The sequence below is a fragment of the Lachnellula hyalina genome (genome assembly GCF_007821495.1).
Source record: "Lachnellula hyalina strain CBS 185.66 chromosome Unknown contig00127, whole genome shotgun sequence".
In the NCBI taxonomy this organism is placed as follows: Eukaryota; Fungi; Ascomycota; class Leotiomycetes; order Helotiales; family Lachnaceae; genus Lachnellula; species Lachnellula hyalina.
The window spans coordinates 31143-58010 of NW_022157241.1; the positions used below are offsets into that span (position 1 = coordinate 31143).

A 26868-nucleotide genomic window follows, 5' to 3' on the forward strand; every position below is an offset into this window, starting at 1 on the left:
TCAAATGGCAAAATGCCCAGTGCCCTCAATCCCCATCCCATCCCATTGCAATGACATTTCCTTTGAAGTCCATATTGTTCCTCGCGTCTATATGGCATTCTCAAATTGACGGCCATGGCTGAGGCTATTGCGGCTATTGGCATTGTAGCCTCCGTCGTACAGCTTGCAGACTTCGGATTTAAGCTCAGTGTCAAGCTCTTTACTTTCAGCAAGGCTGTTTCTAGCGCAGATACTTCCATTCAGGAAATCTCTAATGATGTCTCTCTTACTTCCACGGTGTTGAATGAGCTCTGTCAGATCCTTCAAGCCGATGAATCGCATGTTGTTTCTGAGAATGCACTTGAGGCCACGAGGCAAACTGTCAAAGAATGCATGTCTATTTTTGAGCAACTCGATTATGCATTGGATAGGAGTTTGAGAAATCTAGGGATGTTAGAGGATAAGGGGAAAGCAAAGCGGGGCAGAGTAGCTCTTGAGAAACTGAAATGGCCCTTCAAGCAAAACAAAATGGAGCTCTTAAGAAGCAACTTGGACAGGTTGAAGGCTTCACTGGCATTGATGCTTCAAGTATTAAGCTATGCTAGGGACATTTCGAGCCGGTAAGTCACCAGTCGCGGACTTATCCCAGCATGATTTTTAACAAGTTCCAGAAAGGCCGCCGATTCCTCTTTTGCCTACCAAAAGCATCTCATCGAGAGTCTTGCTCGCTCGGAGCAAGAGACCAAGCGCAGATATCATGCCCTACAAATGTCGATAGAAAGCGCGAATTCTTCAAGAGGCTTGAATGCATTCATAACCACGTCGGTACTTGTCACCGGAGCCTGTGGCATGGACCCGATATCTCAGTCATCTGAGACTCCAGCCGTCCCTGCTATTAAGCATCAAACTCTCATAGGGGAGCTTCTTCTGTGTTTCCAACTCCTTAATGATGTACTTGGACACCATCTAGCCGCCTCCAAACTTAGCGAGTTGTCTTCCCTGGGTTACGAACAACTACGGCTTACGTTAGAGAGGATCCATACTGAAGAGATAAACCGACTCAGCGAAGATTTTGCAAATGCCTCAAATGATGCCAAGGCCGAAGCCGTTGAAAACCTCGAAGCTCGACTGAAGGAATTGGCGAGAGCTGGGATTCTGAAGGGAGAGAAGCAAAATGAAAATGTGGCGGACGGGAATCAAAACACCACAGAGGCTTCAATCCCACAGATATCATCACCAAAGCACAACGTACGGAGTTATTCCGCCTACGAGCCTTTCATCGATACGCCTGTTGCGAAATCGTCAAACGTGACTATCTTTGATAGCCTTTTCCCCACTCCATCTACGCCAGATGGATCTCAGTTTAAACAAGGAAAGGCACCTGGTCTCTCCGAGATTCCAACAGAGGAACCGTCCACGACCTTCTTCAGCGACTTCGATGTTGAGGAAGGAATCGCTGCTGAAGCTATGAGACTCGCCGAAGAACAAGAAGTTCGGCAGTATGAAAGCGATGGGAGTGATTTCAAGGGCATCGATCTATATCATGATAATCATATTTCGCATGGTATGGATCCAGAGCAGGAAGGAAGCTTAGTCGTCGAGGATCTTCTGTCTAAATGGACGACTCTGTCCCCTACAATTTACTGACCAACGTCTGAATGAGTAATTCGCCGAGAACTAATATGATCACTTGTTGAATGGAAGCGTAGAACTATATTTGGCATGATACATAAAATGCTTCATATATCAGATTGGGGTTTTTAATGTTTCAGAGGGGTGAAGTATTTAGAATAAGGCTGTTAGAATAATTAACTCCTTGACCACGCGGAAACGACATACAAGACAACTGTCGTACTTGCATCTACTAAGCTTTCCATTCATATATCTGTAATGTGAGATGCGAGATAATTAATCAAGACATCTCATTAATACGCATGTAAACAAAAAAAAGGGGTGAAATATGTTGGCAGGGAAACAATTACCCCGCGCTATAAATATATTCCAACGCACGCATGTGAAAGACATACCGACCGAACCGGGAACCACTTCTTTTGCTCTAACATTTCACTCCCTCCTACAATGGCAACAACCACAATTATGTCCTCCCCTTCCATTTCCAACTCCTCTTCCGCCGAGCCACAATCCAAAGAAGCGGCCTTACCACCAGAAGTCCAGTACATCCAATACTCGCACACGCTCGAAAAACAATACCTGCCCTCGATACGCGCCCTCATCTCAAAGGACCTCAGCGAGCCATACAGCATCTACGTATATCGCTTCTTCCTCTACCAATGGGGCGATCTATGTTTCATGGTACATCCCTCATCCCATCTTCTCTTCTTCCCCCCAAAACACACACCCGCTGACGCACCACACCAGGCCCTGAACCCCACCACCACCCCCCCTAGCCTCCTCGGCGTCATAATCTCCAAACTCGAACCGCACAACTCCGCGCTCCCTAGCTCCCCGACGCCCACCACACAGCGTGGCTACATCGCCATGCTCGCCGTGTCGGCCGCGTCGCGGAACCACGGCATCGCGACGGCGCTAGTGCAGAAGACGATCGAGGAGATGCGGGACCGTGGCGCGGATGAGGTGGTGCTGGAGACGGAGGAGGGAAATGGGGGTGCGATGCGGCTATATGAGAGGCTGGGGTTCTTGAGGAGTAAGAAGCTGAGTCGGTATTATTTGAACGGGAATAGTGCGTATAGGTTGGTGCTGTTTTTGAGGGGCGTGGAGGATATGGGGAGGGATGGGCAGGTTTAGTGGTAGGTAGGTGGGGTAAGGCATAGATCAACCGGTGGGCTGGCTAGGTAGGGGGGTTTGTCTTGGGATGAGGTTTTGCTGGCTTTGGATAGCGGTATTAGATGGTTGGGCATTCATTTATGGAGGAAATTACCAGGTGGTGCATTAGAGGGGCGCTGCATATAACGAGATAACGAATTCACGAGATTATGATTCAAAGGTATGTATTGAGATCATTCAGCAAATGGGTGTATCATCAGAGCAATATTCGCCTGCTAACATCGAACCTCCGCTGCAACATTGCAAAATGGGTATCAATATCAAGAAAGCAATCATTCATACTCCATAGATTTCCAGTCTCCATGATCTTTCTTCTTGTAGAAGTATCCATTTTCCTTGCCCTTCGAGGCCGGTCTTTTGGAGCCTAAGAAATCTCCAGAGTTGTAGAGAGACGCTTGGATCTGGTATTCGTTCTTGGAGCCTAGACCGAGAAAGGTGTATGCATCTGTGGACAGACATGTCAATTGGGTAAGCTGGCAGAACTGGAGCAGGAATACATACCACATTTGTAGTAGATTTTACTGCCACGAGTTTCAATAAGACCAAGCTCCTTTAACTTCTGTACAACTCTCGTCACATCGGCCCTATCCGAAAAATCTTTCGTGTAAATGCACATGAGCCGTGGCCGTTGGTCCTCGCCATTGTCAGGGGCGACTTTAGCAGCAATTCCCAGATCGTTATCAACTGTAGCACGAGCCACAACAGCCCAAACATCATTGACTTCTTCCGGCGGACAAAATATCATCCACTAGCCTCAAAATCAGCGCGGAGACGTACAGTAATGCGATTGACTGACCTTTCCAGATGTACAGTGCATTTCAACAGCAGTATCAAGCAATTTCTCAACAATAATATTCCTCTGAACATTGAGGGCTTTCGTAATAGTAGCCTTCGTCGAACCAGCCTTCTCCTTCTCAATCTTATTCTTCAGAACCACCAACTCCTCCAACAAATTCCCGCCTTCCACCACGAACTTCGCCCACTGACTATCGTCATCCGGAGGCCCTTCAGCGAGTTCTCCCTCATTATTGGGCTTCGGTGCTTTCCTATACGGATTCGCAACGAAGATCCAAGGAACCCGGCTTGAGGTTGGTGTTGAAGCAGGAGGAAGCCGACGTAAGAACTCGTCCACGCTCTCGTTCAGCTGTCGACCGCAGGGGTTTCCTTCGTAGGGATTGTACAGCTTAGGAGCCTTAGCTACCGTCGCGGATGCAAGATTTGTACTAGCTATCTTGGTCAAAGAAGGAGCCGCATGCTCCCACCATTCTGTCGGCTTGAAACTGCTTGCTCGCTCCTCCATGTCTTTCTGGACAGTTTCGTCACCTGACGTTACACAGTCAGCCTTGTGTTGTTTGAAAAGGGGAATAGCGATTTAAGGTACCGTAAAAGCTTGAATCGTCTGACAGATAGGCCATCTCTTCCTGCCTAACAACTTTTGCTCCTTTCCTGATTGCCATGATGGTTTCGAGGGAAGAATGGCGGTCTGGAGATTGGAAGTTTGCTACTCTCGACGCGTGAACTGACTGGCCCAAAGACGTGTTGGGAATTTACTGTTTGAGGTGCATTATTAAGAAAAAACTGGAATTTTCCACATCTATGTAGATGAGAAAGAATAGCTGAGATCTCAATGAGACATTTTGAGGTGTAGAAAGAAGGCCGATGAACGGAACGGTTGTGGAAGAAGGGAGCAATCGCGGCCCCTTTCGCTCGGACCCTCCCCCATGTTTCAGAAAGAAAATCCCGTCAGCCTTCCCCTCAATGTCTCAGCCTTGCAGGATATTTTCCGACAACACTATTAACAACCACGAATCTTCATTCACGATCTTTGGATATAACACTCATATCAAATGGACCAAGGAGACTGGAAAGAGGTGGCTCGACGGGCTGCCAGCAAAAATTTGGATCCAGTAGCCTCGCAAATCCTCGATTTACCTCCTAGTTGTATCGAGTTTGTGCCCGTGGGAGGGGATACAGAAGCCCTGTACTTCATTATAGGGACGTACAATTTACAGAAAGATGCCTCACAGGAACTGGAACGTTCGAAAGCGCAATCGAGGGATGGAACCTTGAATCTTTTCCAACTAGAAGACGGCAAACTGTAGGTTAGGTTTTCACGCATCCAGGCGCTCATCTCGAATGTCCAAACTACTTCTCCAAGACTTTGGATTTGCTCAGACTGAATCTGACTTTGCTTTTAGAACACTACTTAAAGTCGTTTCATATCCATCAGCTATTCCAGACCTCCATTTCTGTCCCGTCAAGTTGCAGATTCCCATATTTGCTGTGGCTTCGAGCACTGGAGCCGTATCTATATACGACGTCCCCTCTTCCGGGGAAAATGGGGATTATACAATGCGGCACATTAGTACTCACCAAATACTCGATACAGATACGCTGATACTTTCCTTGACTTGGTATCCGAAACTCGAGACTCGTCACCTTCCACTCCTCATAGTCACCACTTCGAAGGGCGGGGCCCATCTAGTACGCTTTACCAGCTGGGATTTCTCGGCGTACGAATTCATGAATGAGAACGCAGCAATAGTGCAGCACAAGCTGATGGATGAGTGAGTTGAAGAATCCTTCACATGTTTTGAGACAATACAATACTGGGATGTCCCCAGATAGATCTATCTATATATGCCCCCCGCAACTCTCAAATTGGCTCTCAATTCCCAAAACTCTTATAGATGCTAATATACATAGTCCTATCGAGGCATGGTGCTGTGCCTTCTCCTCCACCCCCACTGAACCGCAAATATATACCGGCGGCGACGACAGCACTCTCCGAATCACCGGAATCTCGAACATGCACTCTGCCGTCGAAAACGGAGAGGATATAACCACCTCAAACAAGTCCCAGAATTCCCGTGCACACGATGCAGGAGTTACGGCTATTTTACCACTACCGGGGACACAATTCCTGGTCACGGGTAGTTATGACGAACACATTCGATTATTCAGCGGCGACTTCCGAGGACGTAAGTTGCCATTCCTTCCTGTTCTCCCAATGTTTCATACCAGCCTTTACTGAGACAATACATTGTTGCAATTGTATAGAACCTAAAACGGCGCTGAAAGTCGAGGGCGGCGGAGTCTGGCGCTTGAAGCTCCTAAATGACGGCCAGAGCAAGGACGGTGTGACGAGATATAAGATCTTGGCATCTTGTATGCATGCTGGTAAGTTTTGAATGTCCCAATTGAGCCCTCGAGAGAGAAATTTTGCTCTGCTTTGCTTATACGTTACCTTCCCATGATTTCAGGGGCCAGGATAATAGAATTGGAAATTTCCGACTCGGGTGAGGATTGTGTTTTTAGGATCCTAGCGAAGGTTACTATCCACGAGAGTATGTGTTACGCCTGCGATGTTGCGCCGATTGAAGCTTTGCCACGATCTGTGGGAGGATCTCCGAAACGGCTTATTGTTAGTACTAGCTTCTATGATAAGTTGTTGTGTGTATGGAACTATGATCTGGAAGCGGAGGTGGAGATGGAAAACTCGACAGATACCTAATGATATGTTGCTGACAGCAATCTTTCCAAGCCCATGGAGACATTCTCCTCGCTATTAAAAGGTATATTTGGACGTGAAAGTTCGGTATAGATGAATTTTGACACCTAAGTAAAAAGTCTTCAATGTTTTGTCTAACCCCCAGTAATGGCCCATCCCAAATCCCAAATCCCAAAATAAAACCTCCTAAATGCCCACAAAACGTCCAACGGGTATCATATTCGCATCACATCACATTGCCGCTCAAATATCCCTCCGTAAAGCTCTGCAAGTTCCTAGCCGCCTACACCTGCCATATCAGGTTCCCTACGAGTTCCCAATACTCCACACCTCCACGCCCAGCACCTCGAACTTCTCCCCCTCCTCGCTCAATGGCTCATTCCCAAATGTCAAGCAATGACTACTAACCCCCTTCTCAAAATTATTATCCAGCCAGAGTCCATAATGCCCGTCTCCGCCGCCGACACTCAGGAAGCCCGTCTCGCAAAATATCATGTAATCGTTAACGCCCGAGTACGGAAAGGCTTTGAAGCGTATGCGTTCCGGCGTGCTGGCGCTGTGTGCGTGGGGAATGTGGGGGAGAGGAGGGAAGAGGCGGTGGGGGAGATCGTGGTGCTGCGTTGCAAGTTCGTCGTGTCTGTGGATGGAGGGGGGGGGAGATGGTTGGGCAACGTGGTGGAGGAGAGGGTGGCAGAGCGCCAGAGGAAACATTCGCCGGTACCGAAGTAATGTGGTGCTGGATGTGGTGGTTCCGTCAAATACGCACCAAATAGCTATGCCCATTTCCCATCATTAGCCTTTATTTATTTTTTTCTCTCCCCCTTACTGTAACCACTGACCACAACGATAAAAACAAACAGGAAAACGGAAAATACATGAAACAAAAATGGAAAGGGAAAGGGAAAGGAAAATATAAACATACCCCTCCCTCACCATCCCTAACAACCAACACAAACCCATTCCTCAAACCGCGCAACTCATCACACTTCTTATATAGAGTCCCCAAACTAACCCCGTCCTCTTCAAGACTATACACCAGATTCCATTCCTCGCACAGCTGCAACCGCGGCGGGACAAGCAATCTGATCTCCTCGGCGAGCCCGCGGCTCAACAACCGCGCGCTCGAAGCCGTCCCCTCATGCCAGCCTTTCAAAGTAACAGGATACAGCGGGGGCGGCTGAAACGGACTAGCTGTCCGATACGGAGGCGTATATACGCCCTGCCACCCCTCTCCACTTCCACTTCCATCCCCACCATCGCTGCGCATTTTTGTGGGCGGTGTAGGGGAGAAAGTTGGGGAATGGGACGGCGTGTGGGATTTTTGATTTTGATGTTGGTTTTGGGGCTCCGAGGAGAAACGCCGCAGGAGGCCGTTGACTGTTGCGGGGAGCGCGGCGGTCCAGGATGAGGTGAGGGGCGCGGGGGTAATGGTTCCGGAGGAGGGTGTTGAGTCGTGGGGTGTGCGGGAATTGGAAGAAGTGGAAGAATTGGAATACATGCTTTCTTTCTCCTGAGTATTTTCCTGAGAAGTGTCTGTCGAAGGGTAAAAAGAATGTCGTTGGGTTCATGGAGGTGAGAGATGGCCGTGGTCTGACCAAGATCCAGATTCCCCGGATTCCTGCGCCTTGCTTTGGAATGTGCCGTAATTGGCTGGCTATTTGCAAGGCTGCAACAACTACAAAGCTTATTAATGCTTAATTAAAGCTTGAACGCCACACCCCTTTTCCTACCTTTTACTCGTATCAATTCTTTATTTCTTCTTTTAAATACGTATCTTGCACTCTTGATCAAAACTTCAATGTACTCCCATGTACCTCCTTGAATTGCAAAGTAAAATGCGGGAAATCAATCATGACGCTAGCTCGGTTAGTACTCGATCTCGCTTAATGTCAGTCAGGGGACGCGGAACGGACGCTGACGCCTGCCCTTCTCGCCCTTCTTCTTTAAGGAGTCTCCTGCTATCTTCGTAGTCTCTGTCATTTGAAGTGTCGTCCCTTAAGTCGCCAATGAAAAACTTCCTTTCATCTTAACACATGTCTGTCTTGCTGAGTCTGCTTTCCATAGAAATTGTCACGGTTCGGTAGACGTTCTTGACCTCATCCAGAATATGAATGCTTTCTTGAGTAAGTCAAGTTCGTGCTTGCTGGGCTCTCGGTACTTGGGTCTGAGCTTAGGCTGATTGAAATTATTGATTAAAGTGAAGGGGATATGTAGAGGGGTGTTTATATTAGCACTTGGTTGGTTGGTCGAAGATGATGATAGCATGCATGGGCGCCGAGGTGAGTGGGTGAATGAATGGTGGTTTGAGGAAATAGGAGTCATTTCCTACGGGCAGGAATATTGAAGTAAGAAGTATACAGAATACGTATGTAATTGTAACTCCCATATCGGCTGATTACCTCTATAATATTCTGTTTTTTTTCTTTCGCAAGTTTTTAAATGAGGGTGGGGGGTTTGATCAAGGATTCAAATCTATTAGTATTGGTAGGCAAACATGTACCTAGGAAAAGATGCGAGTAAAATTAAAGCCATTCATTCACTCAATCGAGTTTGGTGCTACGCATAAGTACGTGATATCAATATCGATGAAAGGATGTTGTTACTATTATCGCATCTCTACTGACTGGCCGTCTTCCGCTCTGACAGCAAGCTTGACATTGACAACAAAAAGTGGTGAGTTGCATTAAAGATATGTGGGATTATCTCTTTCAAAAACATTGCGTTTCTGAACATACTCGCAGAGAAACTCATTTGCATCGCCAAGGTTCGAATGGATAGATATTACCAAATCTTTCGTTTCTATGACAACAGTCACAACACCAGGGCGCTGTCTGCTTGTTACTTGAGGATGGGTTGTAAGGAAAGTAACTGGGGAAGTTTATATAGCTTTGCTGCCAGGAGCTAAAGCTAAGAAGCTGCACACGGAAGGCTCGGACCAATAGTAGAAGGGAAGTTCACTTGAATGGTCTTTTCGCACTTCCGTCACAGTATTGCGCTGTGCACTAATCCGGGTTTGCGATCTTCACCTCGAATCTCACTCCGTAGAAGCAAGAACTACTAAAAATAAATTAACATTCGTTATATGAGTAGATCATGGGTATCACTAAAAACAACAAAACAAATCGCCAAACCCCCTAAGCTCCGTCAATATGTTATTTTTATACCACAACACCATCAAAGGAATGAACTCAATACATCCCCGATCTTCCGCTTTTTCCTCTTCATGAAATTGTCTCGATTCGCCTTCACAGGGGTGGTACTCTGAGATGATGCCCGCTTCTTAGCATCAACCCAAACTTCGAAAGCGTCGCCGATGTGTCCACCATTTGGGCTTAATATTGCACCTGCTGACATCACTCTCTTCATCTTCTCCCCCGGTTCTGGTGCCTTGACCCGGATGAAAGCGAGGGCCTCTGGTTTCTCCCCACCCGGCCGATCATCTGATTCAAAGACGGATGAGGACGAAGCGTTGGAATGGCTGTATGTTGACTTTGAAGAGCTGTAAGGGAAATCCTGCAGCCATCCCTTCGAGGGACCAAGACGAAGTGAGACCATAGGAACTGAATTGACCAATTCGTTGTCTACCACAACCAGATCTCCGATGTCAACACCCGCTCTCTTTAGATCCAAATCGTTTCTCAACTCCCCGATCTTTGAGAATGTCGTGTATAGAGGGAACTCCCAGGTCTCAGCGGCTCGATGCTTTGAAAGCGGTGGTCGAACCTGGATATTCCCAGTAGAAACGCGATTCTTCCGTCGTGAGTCCTTCGTATCTTTCTCTGGATATTGAGGCTCCAAAATGCCCATATCTTCTTGAATCCGAGCGTACACAGAACGTTCAGAGACTGCATCTCCCGCGACTGGAAGCTCAGACTGAGTGAGAAACGCTCGTACCTTGGATCGTGGAATTCTTCTGATGCTCGATCCATCCCGTAGCTGGTGAGCAGCTGCTTTCTCGACGGATTTAGCGTTATCGTCTCGCATCCTGAAGGCTCTTTCCAGGCAAGCAGCTTCCATTAGACCAAGGACATCCGGCTCCAGGGTAGCTACCCACCCAAGGTTCTTCGCATGTAACCTAAAGTTTGCGTCCAGATCGAAAGCACACCATCGCACATCGTAAACAGCCATCGCCGGAAAGCTGTTGAGGTACACAAGGGATTTGGAAGTTAATTCTGGATGACTCCAGAGCCTCATGATTCTTAAAACAGGGAAAGCCCCATCGTCCATCGCAGCTTGATGCCAGGACCGCATTAGTCTATCAGTCACTGGTGATCGGGTTGCTGAGTTCTGTCGTGTATGAATAATCTCGAGGGACCCAAGGTTCTTCATCAAAGAGATTTTGACAAGGTCGGAAATTTTAGAAACAATTGTGATGCTTAAGCAAGTTATGAAGTCAAAAGACGGTGATATGAGTGGAGCTGTATACACTTGAAGAGGCGCCTTGGGTGCTGCGATGTCTTGACGATATCTCATAAGCTTCAATGTTGACTCTTCCTCCTTGTGTAGAAGTTTGGAGAAGATCAACCAGGTATCGAGGGATATCAAGCATCTAGAAAGAGAGGATTAGTTTAATTACGATAAATCAAGCAATAGACTAACCTCTTGTCGACAGCGTGCCATATACGACGTACTAATTGGACAGGCAGACATTCCATTCCCTCCAAAGTAATCTCGGTGATATTTTGCACGATGGCTTCCACGGCGACATCTTGAAGAGATCGGGCTCCTCTGAAGCCCCAAATCCTCGAGTTTCTGACATTGTCTAGATATCCACGATAACTTCCCAGTATCTCGGGGTCGACACCTTTATTTTGACTTGCCCTCCATGCCTCGATGAGGGCTACTTCTTCCTGCTCACGCCAGTCCGGGCCAATAGCAAGAACGGTTCGGCGCGTCCAGTCGAGATCATTTGCCGTCTCAATGGCAGTAGTTGTTTCTGTGTAAACCTGTCCTGTCGCCTCATCGAACTTTTGATGACCGCTTGGCGTCGTAGAGGGTGCTCTACTACTCGTACGTGAAGGGGTTTTCCGCTTGAGAAGTCGATTGCGTTTGGATTTCGCGCGAGCAAGAAGCCAATCCATGATGACTGAGCCGTTTTGAGAACTTGTTGAACATATTCTGGGTAAAAAGGCAGTTGAGGAGTACAGAGGACTGTAAGTGGGAAATTATGAGGGAGCTTCCTGGCGGCGTCATGCGGCAGTGATGAGTAGGTACTGTACGGAAAAGTGCAAGATTGGGCAAGTCTAAGAGCAGCAAGATGCGACGCGTCAAGTTACTGTACTCCTTATCCTTATCGGTGTCCTTATCGCAGCCGAGGGACTAGTTTAGTGCTGAAGCTAACAAGCAAGTGAAGTGGAGTGGAGTGGTCTGCATGCTCTGCTCTGCCCGCTCCGTTGCCTTCTTTGTCAAAGTCATCCAGGTGCTTTGGATCCCTTCCCTCCCTTGCCTTGGACATGATTCCTTCCTCGAGACCAAGACTGGCTTACTGTCAGTCATGTTGAAGAAGTCCGGTATCCTGCTGCCATACGGCAACTTCCATTGCCTCTATCGCTCACGACCAACATCGAAGACGTCACTGCAGCATCGCTCGGGTCCACCCCAACAACAAATCCGGCACTATCCTATAGTCTCTGATGGTCCTGTCAGGCATCATCATGGGAACCTCAGATGGCCAGAGGTGACATCTGCAAACACCATTCCATCACCCTACCAGATCTTCAACCAGAAGAAAGGTTCCCCATACTCGAAACTGCGATTCTACGAGCTAGTGAAGCTATATCACCCGGATCGACAATTTGACAGCTTAGACGACGGTGTATCAGAGGACACGAAGCTAGAGAGGTACAGGCTAGTTGTTGCTGCCAACAATATCCTGTCGGATCCGGTCAAACGGGGTGCCTATGATTTATATGGAGCAGGGTGGAATGGGCAGCCAGATGTCGATCGGGATCGTTCGGAAGGAGCAAGAGGATGGGGTAATTCGCCAATGGGGCCAAGTCAATGTGCTACTTGGGAAGATTGGGAGAAATGGTATCAGCGAGAGGCTGAAGGGCCTCAAGAACCAAGATTCGTGTCAAACGGCGCCTTTGCTGGCTTGATCGTCATATTCGCAGTCTTGGGAGGAATCGGCCAGGCTACTCGGGTTGGGAACTATGCTATAGACCTCCTAGAGCAGAGCGATGCTCAGCATAATAGGGCTTCAAAAGACCTGATGCGTCGCCGACGAGAAGCGAACTCATTTGGGAATCGAGAAGAAAGGATACACACTTTTCTGAGGCAGAGGGATCCGGTGGGATATGGTGTTACGGACCCGCGAGATGAGAGCTACCGGAAATTACTACCGGCTCCAGAGGTTTGCTCCAGTGAGAATATCAAGGGTCGTCCTATGGACATCTACCAGCAAAAGAACAATCCTAAAGGTTGACGACCTCTTCTAAGCTATTACGATGCACGCCATATACCCCGGAGTATCACCCCTACGAAGTAGACAGACGAGCGGCACTACAGTTTCACACTGATCAAGTCGAGCGAGAGGGACATTGAACTCCGACAAGATATAGTGTCGCTTCATGTGTCCAAGACGAAGCCCTCCCAGCGAGGACTTCCCATGGTCACTACGATACTTCGTGATTACCAATTTCAACGATGATAGAGCGCCCAGCCGTCGCTTCAAGGACAAATACGAGCTGTGAGAAGCTTATTCTCTCACCGCATCTGTGCTGGGAAGGCTTTCTATGGCCTTGCTGAAGGGGTGGAACATGCGTTGAGATAATGAAGCTTTGTTGCCTAGAAGGCACCAGAGGTTAATGAAGTAAATGATGTACATGGCATGCAATGATATCCGTAGAAGAACCAGATCTCAAGGGCTATTTGCAACGTTGCTGTGATGTTAAAACATTTGACCAATTGTAGATGTGTTGAAAGCTATTACTGCTCGAGACTGAACAGGCAACAGCATACTTACTAAAGTTTAATTCAACTATTTTTCAAGTATTGTTCCAATCATCCTTCTGTATTCATTACCCCTTTCAACCCCGCGCGTCGTCACTATTCCCTCTCAGCCCCTGTGATTGGAGCTGAATCGACACAGCTTCGCCACACATGCATTCACAGCGCCACACTCAACCTCACAACTTAAACATATAAACACTTGCTCCCGAGTCTCAACTTTAACCCATAGAAAAACATCAAAGTGGCTTCCTTCAAAAGACTACTACTTTACGCCATCCCACTCTTTGTTGCATTTGCAGGATTACTCCTTGTGCACTTCTCGGAGACAGATTTGCTGCCGCCTTTCTTCACATACGAAAGCCATAAAGAGATTATTGAAGCAAAGATGGGTGGTGGTGACGGATATCGTTCGGTTGCGTATTTTGTGAATGTGAGTATGAGAACTCTGCTCCCGATAGGTAGTTTCGCTGGGCTGTCGGTGTCCTGGATGAGCGAAGGGGGTCTCAGAGCTGGTCTCGTGACTTACAAACACCCCATATTGAAGAGGACTCGTAGAAGGGGCTGGTGTTTTTGAAGTTATAATGCTAACTTAAGCAGTGGGCAATCTATGGCCGGAAATATACTCCTCAAATGCTCCCAGCCGACAAGCTCACTCATGTCCTCTACGCATTCGCCAACGTCCGCCCGGAAAGCGGAGAAGTGTAAGCATCTAGAACCCCTTCATCTCTTTACAGTACCACAGAATTCTAACTCATAAGTAGCTATCTCACCGACGGCTGGGCAGACACAGACATCCATTTCGACGGCGACTCCTGGAACGACTCCGGCACCAACCTCTACGGCTGCCTCAAACAACTCAACATCCTAAAACAGCAAAACCGCTCCCTCAAAATCCTCCTCTCCATCGGCGGCTGGACCTACTCCTCCAACTTTGCCGTCCCGGCCTCCAGCGTGTCCGGCCGCGAGAAATTCGCCGCTTCAGCCGTGGAACTCATCAAGCATCTGGGTTTCGACGGCCTCGACATTGATTGGGAATACCCCAAGAACCCCTCCGAAGCATCTGACTTCGTACTACTCCTGAAAGCGTGTCGGGAAGCCATGGATGCTTATTCCGCGACCCTGCCGCACAGGCACCACTTTGAACTAACGGTCGCGTGTCCGGCCGGCGCGCAGAATTACGAGAAGATGGATATCAGGGCCATGGACGCGTATCTTGATTTCTGGAACTTGATGGCGTATGATTATGCGGGGTCTTGGGACGTAAAGGCGGGTCATCAGGCGAACATCGCACCTAGTAGGCAGTATCCCGACGCAACGCCGTTTAACAGCCAGAGCGCGGTGGGGTACTACAAGGCGCAAGGCGTCAGGGGTTCGAAGATCGTGCTCGGGATGCCGCTGTACGGGCGAGCGTTTTGCGAGACGGAGGGCCTAGGCCGGGCCTTCAGCGGGACTGGGGAGGGAAGTTGGGAGGCTGGGGTGTGGGATTTCAAGGCGCTGCCGTTGGGTGGGGCGGAGGTTTTTTGGGATCGCGAGGCTGGCGCTACGTACAGCTATGATGCGGGCAAGAGGCAGCTTGTGACGTATGATACGGTGGAGATGGCGCGGGAGAAGACGCGGTGGTTGAAGAGCGAGGGGTTGGGGGGCGCGATGTGGTGGGAGAGTTCGGGGGATAGGAGGGGTGAGGGGAGTTTGATTGAGGCGGTTGTGGAGGAGTTGGGGAGGTTGGAGAAGGGGAATAATTGCATCGAGTATCCGCACTCCAGGTATGAGAATTTGAAGAATGGGTTGAAGGGTTAGGAATTGAAACATGGATGCAAAATGGTAGAAAGGGATAAACAGGTTGCATATTAAATCAGGACAGGCCTTGAAACAGTCCAGAAAACGAACATATAAATAAAAGTATTCCTTTCCTATCCCATTTTGCCAGCCATAATACAAGAAGTTAAGGTAATCAATTAACCACCCTGTCCTGTCCTAAAACTTTTCAAATTTCCCCAATAACGACTTTCTGTTCACAGCTCATCAGGAACAATCTCCTCCACCATAATCTTCTGTACTCCTTCTACCTGCTCCAGCTCCTCGTCTGCCATAATCTCTTTAAAGTCATCCACAACCAACTGCGCAACATTCATGCCCATAAGTGCCATGGTCTCCATGGTAGAAATGAAGCTCTCCATTCCACTCGTGTAGTAGAAGTTGCGGGCCAGTGCTGAGTCCTCGAAGGTGACGCGCGGCAGTTCGTAGGGGTAGGAGTGCCAGATGTGTGGGTAGTACCAGGTTATCGCGTCGCCACTGCTGGGGGATATGCTGCTGAGGTCTGCGGGGACTGGGGGTATGTTAGTCTGACTGATTGATGCAAAATGGGGTAAGTGAAGTGGCAGGGGATGGGATGGGAGGGGGATATATATGACTTACTGGGGATTCCTAGGATATCGCCTAGGAATTCGGAGGTTAAGGCGTTGGGGGAGAATATTTTGTAGAGGTTTTCTCTCTCTAATGTCTCGGGGTTGATGACTGTGCGTAGGGTGCTGATGCTAAAGAAGCCGGGTTTGCCGCAGCCTTCTGTGTAGTTCGAGGGGGCTTGGCCGGGTTGGAGGGTGGTGAGGATTGAAGTTGGGATGTCTGCATCTGGTGCGAGGTTGAAGAAACCACGGTCTAGTCTGCGGGAGGAAGTAAAGAGTGTGACATGAAGTGTAACATATGGAATTTCGTCGGGTGTGTGTTGAAGGAGTCCTTTTTCAATATCAATTCCGGAGTATTGGAGAGGCGCCGCAAGAACAATGGTATCGAAAACAGATTCTTTAGTATATGATTCTCCAGTAATCGCATCGTCGGAAGTGCTTTTGACGCTGTATCTGCCTTTGTGGTTTGAAATGGAACTGACGGTGCTGTTCAGGTGAACTGTGGCGTTGGAGGCTTTCAACATGCCGTCGAAGATTTGCCAGTTGCCACCATCTATTTGCATAGCACCATCAATAGCCATACAGACCATAGCTTCAAGTCCATGGATGGTATTGAGGTTCTGGCCATAGTTGACTCGTGTACTGGCTTGGATAATGTCTGTGGAAAATGGAGCTCCAACCTGAGACTTGTGAGTAAATTTCTATTTGAGCGGGGGGATTGACTTACGTTGTTGTCCTTGAGATACTGCTCCCCCGTCAAGGAAGTCACAGAAGTGAGGTCCAAATCCAATGCCCTGTCGGACAGGGATTTAAATGGGAACGCAGGCGCTTCATACAGCTTTCGAAATTTACTAACAGTACTCTTCATCAGGCGCTGCGTTCGAAGAGGTGCGAGGCCATATTTCCAGAGCATTTTTGCAATGTCCCAATATTGCCATCCGCTATCTTTCTGTGTAAAAACAAACTTCTCGCCATCCCAGATACTCAAAATCTCATCGTATTCAGTTTCGGAATCCTTAGTTCTCAAGCCGAACTTGGTACTTGAGTTCTTGAGGATAGTATTGATATCGACGAAGATACTCGCACCAAGTTCAACGCGCTCTAGGGGGTTGCCATAGGCGTTGACGGTCGTTGAGCGGCCCCCAACGTAACTTGACCTTTCGAAAACAGTGACGTTGATTGAAATACCCGACAGTTCAGCGAATTGTTGCAAGTAATATGCCGTAGATGACCCAGAAGCCCCAGCACCTGTAGTAATCTGTTAGCTTCTGTTTTTTTTTTTTCTTTTGACTGTGGCAGTACCGAGCCCCAGTGGCAAATATTAAAGGGGGTAGATCACGTGAGAACGTGCGAATTCCATTTTAACTCTGATTGGGGCCATAAGTTGCAAGCTGGAATACAGGACGCTCAAGTTAAGCCTCTCAGAATGTCCCATTCCCAATAGGGGACAATTTGGATAGAATTCAGACCTATTGAGGGAGATCCGCACCGAATCGTACGACGTATGTCATAGCTCTATAGAGCAATGGCTCCCATGAAGCTTATAGAGGTACATTCAGGTTGAATCAAAAGGAAGAAATATGAAACAATGATGGAAAGGCAGACCGGTACATACCAATGATAGCAACGCGTTTGTTGGTGTCGAGAGGTTCCTCTAATTCAGGGGTATTTGTTGATACTACGCCAGTGAAGCTGTTGAAGCGCCAAAAGAAGCCAACACTTTGTCCACAAAGAACAGCTACGACGAGCAACAGGTTCCAGCCTGCATACATCTTGTAGTAGTGTTTCTTTTGCTTTAGAAGTATGAGTTGAAATGTTGTTGATGACGATATGTAGTCGTGGTCATGTCAGCAGTTGTTCAATGTGCACAGCAGCAGCAGCCTTGCCAATTTTGGACCTTCTCGGCCACCGTACTCCAGCACTTCTCGCGCCTCGCGTCTGAAAAAAAGCTTCGAGTAGAGATAATTTCAGGACAACTTCACAGCATCTCAAACTCCCGCAGTACATCCTTCTTACGATCGCCTACTGTCAATATGTCTGCTGCGCAGCTTCTCAACCCGAAAGCCGAGTCCAGGGTGCGTTTATCGATGTAGTGGAGGAGAATATTTACTGACATCCAGCTAGCGGAGGGGAGAGGCCTTACAAGTCAACATCAGCGCTGGTGAAGGACTACAAAACGTGCTCAAGTCGAACTTGGGTCCTTTAGGGACTATTAAGATGTTTGTCCAGATCTGTACTCCTCAATATGAATATAGCTAACTTTTACCAAGGCTTGTTGATGGAGCTGGCGCGGTACGGACCTCCCACCCTCTTTGGAACACCTCTAATTTGCAAATTTGTGCAGATTAAACTTACGAAAGATGGAAACGTTCTGTTACGGGAGATGCAAATCCAAAATCCTACAGCTGTTATGATCGCAAGAGCTGCGACAGCCCAGGACGATATCTGCGGTGACGGCACAACCTCAGTGGTGTTGCTCGTTGGAGAATTCTTGAAGCAGGCAGACAGATATATTTCAGAGGGCTTACATCCTAGAATCATCACCGATGGCTACGAAATTGCCAAGGTGGAGGCTTTGAAGGTGAGTTTACAAGTTATTTGTTCAGGGCGGCAGCTAACTATCTATAGTTCCTGGACACATTCAAGATGGAGAAAGAAGTTGACCGAGAGTTACTCATATCTGTTGCACGCACCTCCCTTTCTACGAAGCTCAACCACACCCTCGCCGAGAAACTCACGCCCGATATCGTCGATGCTGTTCTCTCCATCTACCAGGCACCCGCAAAACCCGACTTGCATATGATCGAAATCATGAAGATGCAACATCGTACTGCTTCCGAGACTCAACTCATCCGAGGATTGGCTTTAGATCATGGAGCGAGACATCCTGATATGCCGAAGAGGGTCGAGAATGCCTTTATTCTCGCCTTGAACGTCAGCTTAGAGTACGAAAAAACCGAAATCAACTCGTCGTTCTACTATTCGAGCGCAGAACAAAGAGACAAGCTTGTCGAGAGCGAACGTCGTTTCGTTGATGAGAAGCTGCGAAAGATTGTCGAGTTAAAGAAGGAGGTGTGCGGTAATGATCCCAAGAAGGGGTTTGTCATCATAAACCAGAAAGGAATCGATCCCTTGTCCCTGGATGTTTTGGTCAAGAATGGAATCTTTGCGTTGAGACGGGCGAAGAGACGGAATATGGAGAGATTACAGCTGATCTGTGGCGGCACGGCACAAAACAGTGTTGATGATCTGTCTCCAGAGGTTCTTGGCTGGGCAGGAAATGTCTACGAGCACGCACTTGGCGAGGAGAAATTTACATTCATTGAGGACGTCAAAGAGCCAAAATCGGTAACGCTCCTCATCAAGGGACCAAATCAGCACACCATCACCCAGATTTCGGATGCGGTCCGAGATGGTTTAAGAAGTGTCTACAACATGATTGTCGATAAGAGTGTTGTACCAGGTGCTGGAGCCTTCCAGGTGGCGTGTGCAGCGCATCTGAACAGCGAGGCTTTCCGCAAAACTGTCAAGGGCAAGGCGAAGTGGGGAGTTCAGGCGTTTTCTGATGCACTGCTTATCATCCCAAAAACTCTAGCTGCAAATGCTGGACATGATATTCAAGACGCACGTAAGTAGCCCCGAGTCACCTTTCAACATCAATTTACTAATGTGAGAACAGTTGCTAGCCTTCAGGATGAGCAAGCAGAGGGCAATGTTGTCGGCCTAAATCTCACGACTGGTGAGCCTATGGATCCAGTTTTAGAAGGTGTTTTCGACTCGTTCCGAGTAATTAGAGCTGCCATTGCCTCGAGTTCTGGCATTGCATCCAACCTGCTTCTATGTGATGAGATGCTCAAGGCTAGACAGATGGGTAGAGCAGCTGGACCGGGTCCTGGAATGGACGAGTAGGTGCATGATGATGGGCTTGGCTTTGCTTGAGCTTTGTACCGTGGTGCTAGCATGGAAAAGGTCTCGGCGCTTTTTGTCTGTCATGTAGCACTGCATATTGTATTGTACAACATTCAACCGAGTGGGCACATATAATGAGATGCCTTTACTAGGTAAAAGGAATAGATAGAATGAAAAGCATGCCGAATACCATAATATCTGAAAAGTGCATATCTGTTGGGATATCCGATGTCTGTATTGTATGATATGTAGAAGGTTACGTGTCGACTACGCTAGAGACCGTGGTTTTATCTGTGTGTCTGTTGACCAAGCAATATCAAAGTCCAACAATATCACATGGACCGGCATTTATTCAATATATTTTTACTAAATTGGTTTTGGTAATTTTATAAACGTTTGGATATACTATAATGATATGCTTTTCATTTCACTTGAAACTCGTTGAAATAATGGTTCATAAGTACCTAGCTTGAAGACCGGCTCGGACTCATCCAGGTTGTTAATATAAATTCTTCAAGCTTGTACCTACCCCCATTGTTCCCGCTAGCTTGGTTGAATAAGGTCACGGGTATTGGCTTGAGCTATACAAGCTGGTCGTAAAGAGACTGATTGGCGGCGAGGCGGGTAAGGAGAGCCGTCTAGGCTTTCAGCTAGACACAGAATATATTGTTCTTAGTGGATAAACGAACCGGGATCACTTTATTTGGAGTTGCAGTGCAGTTGGCTGTGTCTGGGGAAGATATACTAATATCTTAGGGTATTTCAGGGGCCGCCAAATTCGGTTTAGGGGCACCACTAGGTGGTACTTGCATGTATCCACCTAGCCGCCGATCCTCCCAATAATTGACCTAGAAGACTGAAAGCTGTTGAAAGCTTTCGAGAGCTGAACAATCTAAACATTTCTTACCTTCTTCCTTCTTTTCATTTCATTATTATTACCGGTCGACAGCGACGTGTGCCATCCAGACCAGTAAACCGATTTCTAATCAAAAATGCTCATCAGAGTATCGAAACACTAGCGACCTTACTATCGCATTCCCAGAACTTTCTCCTTTTGGACCCCTCCGCTCGCATTGAGTCGTTCCCCCTCGAGACACGGAGCAGTTCAGAATGATCATGATGCGATTCAGACGCTACCGCGTCTTCCTTATATTCGCGGCTCTAATTACGATTCTCCTTGTTCGATTGTCACACCGAAAAGACTGGCCGCAATACCCTCAATCCCAAAGCGTGGGAGGTTCGTCGGATACTGCCCCAGCTAGACCAGACTCCTTTCCGAAATGGACGCCGCCGGTAGAAGAGGAGCGGCTCATAGGGCTTGAAAAGAGCAAACCCGAAGCGGAAGAGAAACCACAGCGTAAACCAGAAGTTGTGCTGCTCGAAACGACGCCAAAGATGACACCCACTTCGATCCCCAATGTCAAAACAACGACAAAGTCCAGTGCCGCTGCTCAAGAGACAGTCCCGAAGTTTACCCTACCAAATAGGCAAAGGCCGCCGCCAGGTGCAGATGTATATAACACAGATGTGGATGACGTCCATCCCGTGGCACCTCCTGGCAGGCAGGAATTGCTGGAGTTACCAGCGGCTACGAGTGCGATACACTGGTCCAAACAGCCGGAACATTTCCCGGTTCCCACGGAATCCATAATCAAACTCCCAACTGGCACGCCAGTTTCAATTCCCAAAATTCAATATGCTTTCCACGAGGAGACATCGGATATGAAGCGGGATCGGGAGCAGAGGCAGACAATTGTGAAGCAAGAATTCAAGAAAGCGTGGGGAGGGTACAAGAAGCATGCTTGGCTTCACGATGAATTATCACCAGTGTCGGGGAAGTTTCGTGATCCATTCTGCGGATGGGCTGCAACTCTTGTCGATACGTTGGATACGCTATGGATCATGGGCTTGGAGGAAGAATTCGAAGAGGCGGCTAAGGCGGTGGATTTGATAGACTTCACTACAAGTCCCCGGAGCGATATCCCGATGTTTGAGACGACTATTCGGTATTTGGGGGGTCTTCTTGCGGCTTACGATGTCAGTAGTGGGAGATACAAGAACTTGTTGGACAAGGCTGTTGAGCTGGCTGATATCCTGATTGGGGCTTTTGACACCCCGAACCGTATGCCAATTTTATACTACAGATGGAGACCAGCTTTTGCATCTCAGCCACATCGTGCTAGTCAGAGATCCAATCTTGCTGAGCTGGGATCACTGTCAATGGAATTTACAAGGTTGGCACAGTTGACCCAGGATCAGCGTTATTACGATGCTGTAGCTAGGGTTACAAATGCCCTTTCAGAATGGCAGGATCGGGGAACTGCACTAGGAAGTGTCTTTCCGGGCGCTGTGGATGCGTCTGGTTGCAATAGGACAGTTGAACTTACTAGTCAACAGCCTATTGCATCATTTGTTCCAGCCATGTCAAAAGACGATGAAAAAGCTCTGGGATATCAGCCAGATAGCCCTGGAACGGTCGCCGAGCCGAGGAAGAAAGGAATCAAGGACTCTCCTTCGGGTCCAGGATCCTTACAAGTTCAGATCTTACCCGGTGAACTAAGCAAGGCTTACATCAGCGATTGGGAGGATCCAAAGGACAAAGTTGAGACTAAGAAGACTACGAAGAGAGATGTGGGAAGTGAGCCTGATGCTGCGAGTGCTAATGCTGAAGAGCCTCACACTCCTCCCACTCAAGTCAACCCAATCAGCGATTTGCCTTCACGCCCTAACAATGGAGAAGTGATGCAAAATATGGAAATACAAGCAGAAACTGCTTCGGCCAGTTGGGATTGCAAGCCGCAAGGATTAGAGCCTTCCGAAAATAATGTAAATCAGGCTTTGAAATTTGGAATGGGGGGCGGGCAGGATTCAACTTACGAATACTATCCAAAGGTAAAGATTTCACAACAAGCATTCCTCATGTCCTCAGCCATGCTAATAGATCTAGCAATTCTTGTTACTCGGTGGTCTCGAGACTCAATATCGTAAGCTATATCTCAAGACCGTAGAAGATATCAAGAAATGGATGCTTTTTCGACCTATGGTTCCAGGCAACCGTGACATCTTGTTCGCCGGTACGGTTACTACGAGAGGAGACCCCGAAAATGATCTCCAGTTAGAACCTGAAGTGGCGCATCTTACATGCTTCATTGGCGGTATGATTGGGATGAGTGCGAAGATATTTGGCCTAGAAAGCGATCTAGAACTCGCGAAGAAGCTTACCGATGCATGTGTATGGGCCTATGAAAGTACGCCTACCGGAATCATGCCAGAGACCGCCATTGCTTTCCCTTGCGCAAGTTCTGAGGATTGCAAGTGGAACGAGACGCTGTATCACCAAGAGCTGGATCCAATCTGGAATGAGAGAGACGGGAATGTGGAATCTTATAAGAAGGCTAAACTGGAATCTGATGAGCAATTGGCAGCAAATGCGAAGGCTCTTGCTTCCAAGAAAGAGGCGCAAAGGCTCAATGCCCAGAAGCAAGACGAAGAGGAGGAATACGATGTCGACACTCATAATGGCACGGCTGCTTTAGAAAAGGATGGCACGGTGTCACTACAAAAACGGCAATCTGAGAGCTCCCCAAAACTCGAAGTCCCTCAACCTATTTCACACAATTTCAAAGATAGTTCTATCAGAAAAATACCCGCTCAAGACTCCAAGACCCCAAAGTCAAAACCGAAGGTTGCTCTATCACCTGAGGCAGAGGAGTTTTATCACCAAAAGGCAGCGTCGACAGCGGATGATCTGCTGACCGTTGCGACGGGTGGACATATGGACGAGCTGCCTTCCGTGGAACCAGTAGAGCCGCCTATGCGCGATCCGTCGATGCCATTTACACACAAGGAGTTTGTTGACAATCGAATCGCGCAAGAAGGACTCCCCCCCGGATACACGTATATCAGATCCAACAAGTACATCCTAAGGTAAGCCCAATTCCCTTCTGAACTTAGTACATAAACTAACCCTGATTTCCAGACCCGAAGCGATCGAGTCAGTATGGTATATGTACCGCATAACAGGCGAGACAACATGGCAAGACAAAGGCTGGAACATGTTCGAATCAATCATCAATAGCACATCCACCAAGTACGGCCACTCAGCCATTCTCGATGTCACGTCGCCTCGCAACGAGACATACCAACTTGATGAGATGGAAAGTTTTTGGACCGCGGAAACGCTAAAGTATTTTTACCTGTTGTATTCGACGCCTGATGTGATCAGTTTAGATGAATGGGTATTGAATACTGAAGCGCATCCGTTTAAGAGACCTTGATTTACTGGCTGATGCATATTTGTACTGTAATTGGGTTGCGGGAGTTGGACTTTGGGGGCTAGCAAAATATTCTCTTGGGATTGGATTGATTGGGACATCGCATAACTCAGGACGAGATGCATGTGCCAGGCGTTGGGCTAGCGTGCTTTGAGAGATAGATTGTCTACTGTACACCTCGAACGTCCTTTGGTTCTATGTTCTATGTCTGGTTATCGAACATCTATCCCCCTGGTGACGGCGAAGAAGCAGGCAAGTGCCAAATGAAAGTCAAAGCAAAAACTAAATTTGCTGGAAAGTCATGTCCTCCCTGTGAGCGCCTCACATCAAAGGCTTTATTTTATACATGTAATGTTTGATTTGCAACACACCTTTCTGGAATGAATCTCTCACTATATAATTCACAACAACACCGAAACAAATATCTCACTTCATCCCCAACCCCTTGCTCATCTTTAAGGACATACACTTTCATTATCCTACACAAGAAAACCTATATTCTCCAATTCGCCAAAGCCGGCTCCAAAAAATCATCCACAACCCTTTCCACGTAGCCTCTGGGATCCGGATACCCCAATGGATCTCCCAATCCACTCACAACCTCCTCCGCCCTCGCCCTCATCAAGCTTTCCGCATTCTTCATCTCATCCACACTCAACCCTACTGTACTTCCACTCCCACTTCCACTCGTCCACCCATCAATCACCTTCTGCACTTTCTGCTCGAAAACATCGTTGCCCATGAAATCCCCCACTTGCTGCACCCGCTTGTTCCGGTCTTCGAGAGCGGCGATACGGGCAAAGGTGGGCTGTTGGGCGCGGGCGTCCGCTTGGCTTTGGAGGCGGGATATGTATTGCTCGAGAGCGAGGGTGGAGGTTGGAGGGTGCTGGAAGCGGGACCAGCGGTGCGTGAGAGGGGCGAAATAGGAGAAGGGGGCACGAGGGGATGTGGGAGTTCGGCGGATGCTGGATTTGGAGTTGGATTTGAGTCGGCGTTGGGCAGAAGCAGATACCTGAGGCTGCTCGAATGACTGAGCGCGGGCAGATCGTTGATATCTGGTGGAATACGCATAACGCGTGACACCGGTTGAGCGGTCCCAGAGCAGTTTGTTCGCGGGCTGTTGCTGCTTTGGAGTGTCGTCCCAGAGTTCCTCTGATTGTTCTGGCGTTTTGTATGGCTCGCCAAACTCATCCACGCCTTTGAGGTCAAAACGGTGTAGTATCTTCTCGGGTAAATCTGCCTGCAGCTTGAAGCCTGAGGGTAGGTGCCTAAGTAAGTCGCCGTTGCTTGCAAACTCATCGGCTGTATCGCTTAATAGTATCGAGGAGTTGGGTCTGGAATTACAGTGTTGCACCATGGGAGCTGTTGAGATCACTAGCTCTGCGGCTGTTATTCGTTGGCTTGGATCGTAGGCAAGGCATTTGAGAACGAGGTTCACTAGAGCAGTGCTGTACTTGAGTCCACTTTCGAGAAGTTCAGGTCCAGCAGTTCTGGGGTGTCATTAGCTAATGTTTTTAGATATAGAGATTCATGATTAGGATGCCAGGTTGTGCTCTTGGGGTGTTGATTTGGGGAACTTACAGAACAGTTTCGTTATTTGGAAATCTGTGGATGAAGTAATTGTTGCCACCGTCTTCACCTATCACGTCGCCGATCAAGAGCCTATACATAATTATCCCCACGGAAAAAATGTTCACTTGTGGTCCAATGATACGATTGTGGTGTCCCTCAAAATATTGTTCCTGGTTGCATAGTCAGAGTCTATATCCACCGAACGAGACTCGAGGAATTTAGGCTTACGGGGGCGTGGTAGCCTTTACTGGCTCTCCATCCTGTTTCCACAATCCATTTCTCGTCGTGTACATCTGGGACTCTCAATGAGAGTCCAAAATCGGCAAACTAAGCATACTTGTTAAAATCTCTTGTTAAAATGTATAGCTAATACTGTGCCTACCTTGAAGGCCGCAAACCCTTTGTGCTTCATCCAATTCTTGCTGGAGCTGATGAGGACTAAACAATTAGCGTCATAATCCAATAAGAATTCCTGACCTGTTCGAAAAAGACGTACTATTGGCAGGCTTGATATCAAAATGAATCACCTTGCCAAAGAGAAGTTAGCATACAGATGTAGAAGCTAGCTAGCTATTGGAATCAAACTTCAGAGGCTTTGCTGGCTGACCGTTACAGCCTTACAGCATTTGAAGCAGGTAGTTAACTCACGGTCTCCATTCATCCGTGTTTGGTTTCTTAGCCATTGGGTCTTCAATGCCTTGTTCCATGACCAGCATGCCCCTCGCAAGACAATGCAGCATCCGCCATAAATGCTCTTCAGGTATCGCAGACCTTGCTTCGCCATTCGACTCTTCGAGCTTGGTTTTCATGTAATGATCCAAGTCCCCAGCATCGCAAAATTCCATATATATCCGATACACGGGCCCAGCAGGGTCGAAACCATCTTTCTTTGAGGTTCCACTGCCTGTCCCCCGACCTACTTTTTTATACAGCCTCACCACATGTTCCGAGTTGGCTCCAGCGATCCTCTGTGGTAAACAACCGGGAGTCAGTATTGCCTGATATGGTACAGCTTTGGAGTTGACAATGTCTCATTATTTGGTCAACCATGAAGAGATTTTAACCACTCTTACAGAGTAATATGTAGATATTCTCCAAGAAGTTGACTTACCTGTAGGTGGCGGGATTCTAATTCAATCTCGTCCCGCATTTCACTACTTGATTGCTTGACCACCATGAATCTCAGCACTCCCGGCTCGTTGCCTGTATACTCGAACTTAGAAACTATTCCGAATGATCCTGTTCCAAGGATTTGCTTAGGCATCCAATGGCCGTTTAGAAGGGGGAAGTTCTTTGCAGCCTCGAGATAGACGACTTGGTCGCCATGGGTATAATCTTCTATGTCATCTCTCATCAGAAACCTATTGGGTGAGATGTCCATGGGAGACATATCGTCTTGGCTTTCGTGATTCTATATGGGCAAAAGGAGAATGGTTGTTTGAATTGGATTGGGAATGAAAAGGGG

At 47.9% G+C, this 26868-nt stretch overlaps 10 protein-coding genes across 10 annotated transcripts; 6 read left to right on the forward strand and 4 right to left on the reverse strand.

Moving 5' to 3' along the window:
* Nucleotides 1–114: 114 nt before the first annotated feature.
* On the forward strand, nt 115–1626 carry LHYA1_G006901 (uncharacterized protein; the record flags this gene model as incomplete). The annotated part of the gene is made up of 2 exons (XM_031151834.1): nt 115–599; nt 651–1626. 2 exons carry the CDS (start codon nt 115–117, stop codon nt 1624–1626), a joined length of 1461 nt encoding a protein of 486 aa, XP_031003315.1.
* Nucleotides 1627–2076: 450 nt separating this feature from the next.
* Nucleotides 2077–2745, forward strand: naa30 (N-alpha-acetyltransferase; the record flags this gene model as incomplete). Its single annotated transcript, XM_031151835.1, has 2 exons — nt 2077–2292; nt 2359–2745. The coding sequence occupies 2 exons, from the start codon at nt 2077–2079 to the stop codon at nt 2743–2745; spliced, it is 603 nt and encodes a 200-aa protein (XP_031003314.1).
* Nucleotides 2746–3056: 311 nt separating this feature from the next.
* Bles03 (UPF0696-like protein) lies at nt 3057–4241 on the reverse strand (the record flags this gene model as incomplete). The annotated part of the gene is made up of 4 exons (XM_031151836.1): nt 3057–3229; nt 3286–3532; nt 3581–4107; nt 4166–4241. 4 exons carry the CDS (start codon nt 4239–4241, stop codon nt 3057–3059), a joined length of 1023 nt encoding a protein of 340 aa, XP_031003313.1.
* Nucleotides 4242–6601: 2360 nt separating this feature from the next.
* OXR1 (Oxidation resistance protein) lies at nt 6602–7826 on the reverse strand (the record flags this gene model as incomplete). Its single annotated transcript, XM_031151837.1, has 2 exons — nt 6602–7068; nt 7214–7826. Coding segments are annotated over 2 exons (1080 nt in total), but the record flags the coding sequence as incomplete, so codon positions are not given.
* A 1643-nt stretch (nt 7827–9469) lies between these two features.
* Nucleotides 9470–11376, reverse strand: LHYA1_G006905 (uncharacterized protein; the record flags this gene model as incomplete). Its single annotated transcript, XM_031151838.1, has 2 exons — nt 9470–10844; nt 10895–11376. 2 exons carry the CDS (start codon nt 11374–11376, stop codon nt 9470–9472), a joined length of 1857 nt encoding a protein of 618 aa, XP_031003311.1.
* A 413-nt stretch (nt 11377–11789) lies between these two features.
* Nucleotides 11790–12719, forward strand: JID1 (J domain-containing protein; the record flags this gene model as incomplete). The annotated part of the gene is made up of 1 exon (XM_031151839.1): nt 11790–12719. The coding sequence occupies one exon, from the start codon at nt 11790–11792 to the stop codon at nt 12717–12719; it is 930 nt and encodes a 309-aa protein (XP_031003310.1).
* A 912-nt stretch (nt 12720–13631) lies between these two features.
* On the forward strand, nt 13632–15043 carry CTS1 (Endochitinase; the record flags this gene model as incomplete). Its single annotated transcript, XM_031151840.1, has 3 exons — nt 13632–13676; nt 13844–13947; nt 14008–15043. 3 exons carry the CDS (start codon nt 13632–13634, stop codon nt 15041–15043), a joined length of 1185 nt encoding a protein of 394 aa, XP_031003309.1.
* A 215-nt stretch (nt 15044–15258) lies between these two features.
* On the reverse strand, nt 15259–17420 carry FLCY (Farnesylcysteine lyase; the record flags this gene model as incomplete). Its single annotated transcript, XM_031151841.1, has 4 exons — nt 15259–15572; nt 15662–16328; nt 16376–16896; nt 17264–17420. The coding sequence occupies 4 exons, from the start codon at nt 17418–17420 to the stop codon at nt 15259–15261; spliced, it is 1659 nt and encodes a 552-aa protein (XP_031003318.1).
* Nucleotides 17421–17681: 261 nt separating this feature from the next.
* cct6 (T-complex protein subunit zeta) lies at nt 17682–19557 on the forward strand (the record flags this gene model as incomplete). Its single annotated transcript, XM_031151842.1, has 6 exons — nt 17682–17723; nt 17773–17867; nt 17919–17940; nt 17993–18229; nt 18277–19276; nt 19328–19557. 6 exons carry the CDS (start codon nt 17682–17684, stop codon nt 19555–19557), a joined length of 1626 nt encoding a protein of 541 aa, XP_031003317.1.
* A 1119-nt stretch (nt 19558–20676) lies between these two features.
* Nucleotides 20677–23834, forward strand: Man1b1 (Endoplasmic reticulum mannosyl-oligosaccharide 1,2-alpha-mannosidase; the record flags this gene model as incomplete). The annotated part of the gene is made up of 3 exons (XM_031151843.1): nt 20677–22449; nt 22505–23484; nt 23537–23834. The coding sequence occupies 3 exons, from the start codon at nt 20677–20679 to the stop codon at nt 23832–23834; spliced, it is 3051 nt and encodes a 1016-aa protein (XP_031003319.1).
* Between the last annotated feature and the right edge of the window lie 3034 nt (nt 23835–26868).